Source organism: Leptidea sinapis, chromosome 1, assembly GCF_905404315.1.
Source record: "Leptidea sinapis chromosome 1, ilLepSina1.1, whole genome shotgun sequence".
In the NCBI taxonomy this organism is placed as follows: domain Eukaryota; kingdom Metazoa; phylum Arthropoda; class Insecta; order Lepidoptera; family Pieridae; genus Leptidea; species Leptidea sinapis.
In genome coordinates, this window is record NC_066265.1 from 30205945 (window position 1) to 30216484 (window position 10540).

General features: G+C 39.3%; 1 protein-coding gene across 1 annotated transcript; it reads right to left on the reverse strand.

The window, feature by feature from the left end:
* Positions 1-1130: 1130 nt before the first annotated feature.
* Positions 1131-10052, reverse strand: LOC126964630 (uncharacterized). Its single transcript, XM_050807837.1, has 8 exons — positions 9918-10052; positions 7188-7333; positions 6722-6835; positions 5997-6100; positions 4564-4702; positions 2444-2525; positions 1950-2145; positions 1131-1457 (listed from the first exon to the last, which is right to left on the reverse strand). The coding sequence occupies exons 1-8, from the start codon at positions 10015-10017 to the stop codon at positions 1184-1186; spliced, it is 1155 nt and encodes a 384-aa protein (XP_050663794.1). The 5' UTR covers positions 10018-10052; the 3' UTR covers positions 1131-1183.
* Between the last annotated feature and the right edge of the window lie 488 nt (positions 10053-10540).

Sequence of the window (10540 nt, forward strand, 5' to 3'; positions counted from 1 at the left end):
TCAGCAGAGTGGGACGAGATGCGGTGCTTTTTTGCATCCTACCCGTGGAGGTAGATCTGTTTTTCGCTGGGTGATCCAGATGCCGCTGCTGACGCTGTTGCTGATGTGGTACTGCATGGTATGGAACTCTTCATTCCATCCTCCTCTGTGCCTATCGGTGGCAGGTCCCAACCATGATTTGACCGCTCCTACAAAATGGCCTCTCGCCGAAAGCAGGAGTGCTATCAGGCTTGGGTCAATGCGGTGGTATCTAAGGATATGAATTCCAGCGAACTTAAAAAACACTTCAATCATGCCTCCAGGTCCTTCAAGAGTTATTGCTGACGCGAAGTCGAATCACATTGGCAGAATTGGCGAGAGACTTGCACGCCTTCCCTCGGGAACTCGTGCGTTCTGGTATCTCGCCAAGGCTGTCGAAGGAAACTTCTGCCAGCCAGCCATTCCGCCACTGCATAGGGATGATGACTTGCTGGCCTATGAGGCGAAAGAGAAAGCTGATCTCCTGGGCTCCCTCTTCGCGTCCAACTCGACTCGATCGAAAAGCATAAAAACATCTTAATATTTCCATAGATATTTTTTGTTAAAAATTATAGACTGAGAATTTTTCAAACTTTGATGTATCTGCAGAGATACAGTGCCAAGAATTTAAAAATTAAAATTAAAGATTTAAAAATTAAAGAATAAAGTGCGATTTTTCGGTAGTACCTTCAGAATATTATTAAAAACACGTTAATCATTGACAGACAATATCGTGAAACCCCATGCCAGACATCCTTAATGTTTATGAAATTATAATTTCACTTACTTTATAGTATAGGTGTAATATCATTAAGAAAGTAATTTATGTTATACCTAGTAACCTTTACCACACAAACGTTTTTCAACAATTCTTTTGAATAACGTAATACTTTTGTTTTGAACATTTTCTGGGATCTTGTTGTAAAAACATATTCATCGCCCCACAAAAGACCTACTAACTCGACATAGCCGAGTAGTAGACATTATAAGTTTTTGTCGGGTCCTGGTGTTAACATTATGACAGTTTCTAGCAAATTCACTTAGTTTTATGGATTTTCCTCTCAATGATTCTTTATCGGGCACTATTTTCATAAATTAATGAATGCTATACATATACCTAATGCATTTTATTTTGTCATAATACGATGTTGATATTTATTGAAGATTAGATTGTGTGAGCGTGCGAGCAGTGACATCGAGTTTCGACGCGAATTAGTTGCACGCTGGCGAGAACACGGGCGAGCGGCTCGAGCGCGTCGCCCGCAGCCAGCCACAGCGGTCGCGCCACCTGGCGGAGCGCGGCGCAAGCGTGCGACACGGCAGCAGCCGCGGGCTGGAACAGCGCGTTGTGCGCAACAGCGAGAGCCGGCTTCAGCGCCTCGTCCGACACGCCCTGCAGCACGCCGCAAGCCGCCACGCGCACCGTCGATAACACGCATCTATACAATACCCCAGCGTTTTGACAGTAGAAGAGAGGCTTTTAGTTCGTGTCCACATATAAGGAACGACGGCGAAAGAAATCCAGATAAAGGTCTCCATCTCTTTCACTCGACTCGCCACACATACTTATTCTCTTTCGTTCCAAAGCTTTCTTTCGTTATTGTTCGTATATAATTATGGGGCAGTGATGTCAGGCACTTCAAGAGTCACCAATCAAAAGTACACTTCGCATACTAGACGCTGACATCACGCGGACGTAAACATGTAATGTTTGCAATGCCCTGTTCCACTACGCGGACATATAATACCTAAAGATATTACAGGAACTCTGACGCATCTATACCTTTTAGGGAGTGTGCATGAGCATGTTATGAAACAGCACACCATGCCCGCTAGAACGTGTTACAAGTACAAAAAATTATGGAGACACCCACACCTTAATAATAAAGTATGAGTTACTTTTACAGTAACTGCAACTGAGACAAACATACTTTTCAAGGGATAAAACAAGATGAATTGGTATCATTATAAGCAGACGTGGCACAGCGAGCACTTCTGCAAGAATTCGCGCGGCAGCACTCCTGAAACTGGCAGTCGCTCGCTCCACGCTTGTCTCAGCGCCCCCGCTTCGGGAACTGAGCATTTCGACGTCATCTTCAAAATAATAAATTTCAACACGTTCTGGGCCTGCAAATGGTAATACTTGATCAGATTATTATGATTTAGGTTTTTGTAGCAAATCGGGTTATAAATTCCAAAAACTCTAAAGCAAATGCAATTTAGGCAAATATATACGAAAAAAAACTGACCTAACTTATATAGGTTGTGAGATCAGTCAGAGCAACAGGTAATTACCAGATAATAACAACTAATTTTCTAATATTATTATTTAAATTTCTCGCCTTGATGAAGTTTTTACATCTATCTTGAGTATCAAGCACACAATGACTTAAAATTAGATCTAATTCAAGATAAACTAAGTCACCTTCGTCTGCAGACAAAATGTCACGCTGTCCCCGCCGTAGTATATCACCCATGCTCTTCCATCTTATATTATTCTTACTCTTCTGTAATAAAATTGTAAAATAACTAAACATTTATTATAAATGAAAAATGATACTTATACATGACGAAGTTATAAATTTTACTGTTATCACCATTTTGTGATTTTTGGGCTTAAAATGGGAACCTGACCGAAGAAGTGGCTCTTTTATTATGCAGTAAAACCCACTACGATTTGGCAAGAAAATAACAAACGCACTTGGTATTTGTGTTTGTAAAAATGAATTTTATGAAATTTTCAGATTGCTGAAGGAGGAATAAGTCTGCCGGTAATGAAGTAAGTAAGATCTTTATTTGTTGACAGAAGTAATAAATACATTATAGATGATTGAAATACATTTCAGCTCTCCAAGTTTCTCTCTGTTTCGCGGTTTTCTTTAGAGCCAGAAATAGTCCAAGAACACCCAAAGCCAACAGTCTATCTCATTCAACAACAATTTTGGAGACATTTATTAAATTCAATATTGTTAAATTGGAAGAAATATTTAGAAATTTTGCTAATATTGTTGTTGGAGTAATAAAAAAAGACAGTATATTGATTTTAGATAACGAGACTGATTAATAAAATAAAATTTCTTAGAAATAAGTGGATATTGATATTTAAGAATCAGAATATTATTAATTAAAAGTTAAAAATTTTTTTAGCTTGACACTTGATTTCGAAAACTTTGTTATCTTTTTGCGTTGCTCTTTCAATTTGAAATTACTAGTAGGTACTAGTAATTTCAAATTGCAATATGTTGACATATACATTTAAAAAGGAATTAGCTGGACGACAAATAAGTCTGCCGGTACGGATCAGTTTGTGAAAATTGTATTTTTTTTTATATAAGAGGGGGCAAACGGGCAAGAGGCTCACGGGATGGGGAGAGGCAACGCCCATGGACATCCGCAACAACAGGTGTGTCAAGAAATGTGTTGCCGGCCTTTAAGGTGGGAGTATGCTTTTTTCTTGAAGGTCCCTAAGTCGTATCTGTTCGGGAAAACCGCAGCCGGTAATTGATTCCACAAAGTGGCTGTGCGAGGCAAAAAATTTCTAACTAAATTTGTGGAATGCCAGACGTCTACGTGGTGCGGGTGGTACTTTGCACGTAATGTCCGGTGGTGGAGAAGATGCAGAGAGAACCCACATCTCTACGCAATGCAAAAGAATCAAGCCGATCGGAGATGGCTATATATATATATGGTATACACCAAGCTTTTTAGAGGCCAGTTTGGCCTTCTCTTCCAAGTGACCACGGAACTGAACGTCGCTGGATATATCGACGCCAAGTATGCCAATACAGGCTGTGGCAGTTAGAGGTGTGATCACAAATCGAGGGGATACGACAAAGGGAGAATCTCTCGTGTTCTAAGCGCTTTTCCACTGAGCTAACCGTTCGAGTGACCTATGGTTCATAAAGTTTGGTATGTCTTGTTCAACTCTCGGGCTGTGGCTTCATCTACTTTACAGCCAAATCATCAGACCATCTTGTACTTGTACTGGTACTTGGGGGGCCTACCAACACTGCGTCTTTCAGTACGTGGTTGCCATTCGAGGACTTTACTGCCCTAACGGCTATCTGCCCTTAGAGCTATGTTGCCCGCCCACTGAGACTTCAGTTTCTCAATCATCCGGGCTATGTTGGTGAATTTGGTTCTCCTACGGATTTCCTCATTTCTGATTCGATCTCGCAGGGAAACTCCGCACATAGCCCTCTCCATTACCCAGTGTACAACCATGAGCTTTCTCATAAACATTTTATTACCAATATATAAATAAATAGTCTTCAAATACAGGCTGACCGACTAGTCAAACCCAAACAGCATGACGCACGGACCAGCCATCACTCACCTTGCAGCAAGTTGTGTTTTATGGAGGACTTACATTGTCCTGTGAACGAGATATTTTTCAAAAATTGTGTTGATTGTGGGTTATTTTCAACTAATTCCAATTTTAAAGTATTTATGTATAGAAACACAAATTAAATATTTGTTAATGGGGTCATTTAATATAATCATTACAATAAAGAACGTCTATTGCATTTACTATCAGCTCAATACCATCGCAGCTGTTTCTTTTTGTTCGCTTTGCTGACGTGTCACTTCCCCGCGGTTGTTTTCTGCCGGAGCGCTGCTCTTCAACAAATCAGCATCTTTATCTCGTATCGAATTTAAAATGGAACGCTGAAACTCCGCCCATCTGTAGTTATTTTCCTAATTAAGTTCCCTGGCCATAAAAAAATATATCTATATATATAAAAACTAGCTGACCCGGCAAACATTGTTTTGCCATATAAATTATTTTTAGTGTTTGACCGTTTTTTCTCAGACTTACTTAAAGCCGACAACCACGACCACGAAAAAGTCTTTTCATTTTTCGGGTTAATATAATATAGCATAAAACATTCGCAATAAATGTGGCTCTCTATGAGTAAGAAAAAATTTAAAATAATTTCAGTAGATCCAGAGATTAAAAAGAAAGAAAGTATTTTATTTATTCGTCAACATTTCAATGTTTTTAAATTAAACAAATAAAATTTGAATAAAAAGGAGTACAAACATACATCCAGACAAACTTTCACATTTATAATATTAGTAGGATGAATTGCTGTTCGTTAATCTCGCTAAAACTCGAGAACGGCTGGACCGATTTGGCAAATTTAGGTCTTGAATTATTTGTGGAAGTCCAGAGAAGGTTTAAAAGATAAATAAATAGGAAAATGCTGCTAAATTAAATAAAAACAAGAAATTTGTTTTTCCTTTGATGTGTCCATACATAATTTATTGACGCACGGTTTGACAGTTCTGCTGTGAAACAATTTCATTACGACAGCAGGGTGCATATTTTACGAAGTAATTTTTGATGTTATGATATATTGACAAATTCATATAAAAACCTTATTTTATTTATTATATACAGAACAACGTCTGTCGGGTCAGCTAGTATGTTTATAAAAATATGTTCTATAAGGCTACTGAGGTTACACAACATAGTGTCATATGGGGGTATTTTTATTTAATTAATTCATGTATACATTAGTATAATATAGATATGTATATATATTTATCATAAAAATAGAGAAAAGACTTAGCAATACCTGTACAAAAATAACGGCTCGTTGGAAAGGGTTAAAACTTAAACTAAGAAACAGACTATTATTTTACATATCACTTTTACTGTGATAGATGAAGTTAATTTAATAGAAAAATTCAAATTCTAGGGATTACTGTCGGCTGCGTAGTTTCACTAAAGTGTACGTAGAGAAAATTTCTCTCACATTTTATTTCCCGTATTTATTCTACAGCTCAAGACATACTCAGCCCATTAGGTTTACAACATTTCTCCAAAATGCCTAACCGTGAGATTTGTCTAACATCAACCACACGCTTTGGAAGATGGTATCAAGATTTAAAGGTAAGTTAAGTGTTGTTAAATTTATCCTGTGATACAGCTATAGATCCAGCAGAGTATGTAAGGATGTGGTTGAACTCACGAGCGTTGATGCAGAGCGGCTGTGAAGGGGCATGTGAATAATAACGCCTGACCTGCACTGCACGTCTGCCCTGTGCCGGCATTGCCTACTAATTCTTCTCTAACCTGTCAACATTATGATATATTTTATGATATGGACAGGCAAGTAACAGTGATTTCATACCACCACACGAACATCGCTTACCCGCTATCGCTTTTCGGCAGAAGACGGTGCCACTATGGTACTCGTTCGGTAGGCATACTATGTAATTTATTTTGTCTTCCACCAGGAATTTTAAAGTACTTATATTAACTGTTAATTTTGCCAATGGGGGGCTCCTTTAGCAGTAATGTATAAACATTACTGTGTTACGGTTTAAAGGGCGTCATAGCTAGTGAAATTACTGGGCAAATGAGGCTTAACATCTTATGTCTCAAGGTGACGAACGCAATTGTAGTCGAATCCTGAGCGGCTCTGCATTGTAATGGGTAGGGTGTATCATTTACTATCAGCTGAACGTTCTGCTCGTCTCGTCCCTTATTTTCATTAAAAAAAAACTTACGCTCCAGAATGGATCTTAAGCGTTGTAATTGAATGCGAAGACAAAAGCAAAAGACAGTTCGCAGATCTATATGCGGCAGAAGAGCTCCGAGTTGAAATCGGAGTTTTGAGAGGTCGCAGTAGCTGAAGTGGTCAGGGACTCGAAGTTATAATAACAAATGATGATTAGTGAGGGATGAACTAACTTGTGCTGCACGCAAAGATCGTTGCTCCGGACTGGAGGCTTCAGGCAGACGAGATTTCTGTCGCGCAGCAGCACCTAGACCCGGACGGTGTCGTCTCTGCTTGTGCACCAACACCTGTGTCATTATATATAAGATAAAGATTGCGGATATCGTCATTAATGTATAAAAACATGACGATTGATGCACCCCATGTAAAATGAGCTGAGTGAAACTTACGAAATTGTTCTGCGTTGATTTTTAACCATCTTTGCATTTATTACGAAAGAGAATGGACGAGCGTTTAAATCACCTGATAGTATATCAATAAATAACTTCAAACTATTTAACGACACCACATTTTTAATGAATCCTACATCGACTTTATTATAAAGGCTACTATGGTGAGCTTGGAAGAAAATGACTGAGGACTACAATGTAGGCAAATGTGGCATGCACTGATGATAATACCGAATGAAATACACGCAACCTGGAGGTATGAGTCAGTTGAGTTGTGCACGGTGTCGGCGGTCGGAGGGGAGCAGCAGTCCCCGGCGGCGCGGCACTCCTCGCGGTCGCAGCTGCAGCCCACACCGCCACTGGTACTCGACTGCAGCGCTGCACCACTCTCCGCTTCTAACAAATCAAGTGTAAGTTTGTGTAATTGCGTTTAAGGCGACACTAAATGCCAGCGACCTTGAACGATATGAGTTCACAGCTGCCGGCCCGCCATCTATGTAACAAAGCAAATATTTTCAAAATTCTTGGGTGGAAAACTGTTTATATGCTTACAATCCTCGTTATTCACTACTAATCTGAATAAATGAACCTACACAAAAAAATTCAATTCAAATTCAATGCTATAAGAATAAGTTTTCTGAGAGAAGTACCAAAAAAATGCGTCACGCCATGCCAAAAAACTTGTTTAACTTCAAAGAAAAGTGGTAGTTCAAAAAGGCTCGGCAGTGTTAACTATAACCAATAGCAAGCAATAGAAACCTACAAATAAGACTTGGATATGTGTAGCAGGATTAAGTAGTGTTCATAGCTCCAAATGCTATACTTTCACCACAAAACTTGTCACCATGTTTGCTTGTTTTCTGCTTACTCTTCGCCTTAAGTAGGGGCCGTTGAAAATCGTTTCACTATACTTTTGTAGCATAAAAAAATCAATTCAAATTTTGAGCGCGACAATACACCGAAGAAGCTAGATTAACCATCTTTTATCGAAAGTACATGCACAACCAAAGTTATATTTGTGTATTTCTAGATCTCTGTAAGGCATTGGACGCTGTATCCCACATAATCTTTTTGCGAAAAGTATACTTGATGGGTGTAAAAGAATGGAAAGAGAGGTTTACAATGGTTTGAGTGCTACCTGAAGGATCGGTATCAATATGTACCTAAGTAGCAATTCAAGAACTCTCAAACTCCTCAAAAGCCTTCAAGGCAGTCATGGCTTAGATCCATTGCCCTTTTAATTTAATTATAAATCTGCGTATGACTCGTATTCAAAAGCTGTTGACTTAGTTTGGGGTCCATTGCAAATCTTGTTGTACATAAAGCTATTTGTATTTTTTGTATATTGAAAGAAATTGTATCATTGCTGTAGTAAGTAGCCAATAACGGTGCAGTTCTTATGTACGCCAGTTACATATCCGAACTGTGCTGAATATTTCGCTTTTAGTTCACCGTGACGTGAGGTAATAATGTGGCTATAGACAGAAGGTTTTATAAATATTGTCACCTGAGTACCCCGGAAGTAAGCTGTTTCTACACTTTAGTTGTTCTTGTGACTTGTTCCAGCCAAAATATTAGTGATGATAATTGCAAATGAACTATTTATATCAGTTATTTACTTACTTGCACAACAATCGATCAATAGATAGATATTACTTCTTACTTTGGTTTGTCCGTGGAAATTACTGAAATCCACATAAAAGAAATAGGTACTTTTATGCGGATTGCTTTCAATTTCTATTTTATCCTAATTATAAACTAAAAAAATTTTTCTTTGCATATGCCTCCTGCACCAAAATCTACAATAAATTGACGTGTTTAGACTCGATGTTGTATGGACCACTGTTTACTGTGGTACAGACGCCATTAAGTGTAGGTTATTGGATTTGGAAGGGGAACTGACTGGAGTTGACAACGCAGCCTTTCGCATAGGTTAGTGTCGAGGACCGGCGGCAATACTTCAAACCGGCCCACATTCTAGCGCTCTACAAAGCGCAGGTCCGGCCACACATTGAATATTGCTGTCATCTCTGGCGCACCCCAGTATCAGCTCGATCTATTTGACCGCGTGCCACGCAGAGCATCTCGAATTGTCGGGCATCCAGTGCTCTGTGACGCCTGGATTACTTGGCGTTGCATAGACACGTCGCTTCATTGTAAGTCTTCTACCGCATTTATCACTGGGAGTGTTCCGAAGAGCTGTTGCACCTGATTCCTGCCGCTGAATTCCACCTTCGCACGACTCGCCACAAGTTAGGATATCATCCCCACCATCTGGATGTGTGGCGGTCCTCCACAGTGCGGTTTTCAAGGAGCTTTCTTCCACGTACTACAAAGCAGTGGAATGAACTTCCTTGTGCGGTGTTTCCGGGACGATACGACATGGGTATCTTCAAAAATAGCGCGTACACCTTCCTTAAAGGCCGGCAACGCTCCTGTGATTCCTCTGGTGTTGCAAGAGATTGTGGGCGGCGGTGGTCCCTTAACAACAGGTACGCTCGTTTGTCCTCCTATTCCATAAAAAAGGGAAGCTTGTTGAGTGCGCTCTCGCCCTAATTGCAGTGCCTACTGTTTAGCGTTTATACGCTTGTTGTTATTTTCATCAAAATCAAAACGCCGCCAGAATCTTTCACAATTAAAATGGTTAAAATATAAGCGGTCAAGTATGATTCCAGGAAAGAAATCATTCCACAATTACAGCCTACATTTGGAAATGGACACATATATTAAACAATGATATTTTTTTTATGTTGATTCATAGCGCAAGTCTTGCAGCTTGGCCAGAAATGCAACTATGAACTAAGCAGTAGCTGCCGTCGTAGCGTTCAGTTGTAATGTCGCCTATTAAATATTATAATATACAATCGTCCGGTTATCAAAACGTGCCGTGGTCAAAGGCTGACCATAGAAGCTGTATGATGACTGATGTATTATGCACACATTCAATATTATGCAACGTAGATATAATTCAAATATATACCTAAGTAAGTGTTGGCAATCTCCTCCTCATTTGCTTCTACGCCCCTATTCGCAGTAAAGTTTGTAAAATTCGAAGCTAATTTTCGTGGAGACAACGCCATGTTTATATAATGAGATTAAATATTTTGGAAGGACATTGTCTTAACTTGAAAAATAATGTCAAGACTTTTCTGATAACCATAGAGAAAGTAACAACTAAGTTTGTATTTCTAAACACACGTCAACGAGAAACGCAACAATATGTAAAAGACGTTATCGTAGTCTCTATTTACTTAGTTATTGTTGTTTATTAGGGTAAACATTAAGGAAAATTAAACCAAAGCTGGAAAACATTTTGTTTTAACGGATATTGTTCACAAATTCACGCATTTCGATTGTGTAAAAGCCACGCCAAAGTTGGTTGAGCTTTTTTGGAAACTAGTGAGCACAAACAAGCAAAAAAAGTCTAAGTTATTAATACAAAGAGGCTTCGAATTTCGATTTCAGATTAGAATTGCCGGTATGTTTCGCATAGGTTAGTGTCAAATGCAAGTCTCTCTCGGGAAAATGTCGACCAGTGCCGGGAGAAACTTGTCGCTTGGTCACGAATGAACGAACGAAGGTCACGGAATGGGATAAATTGAA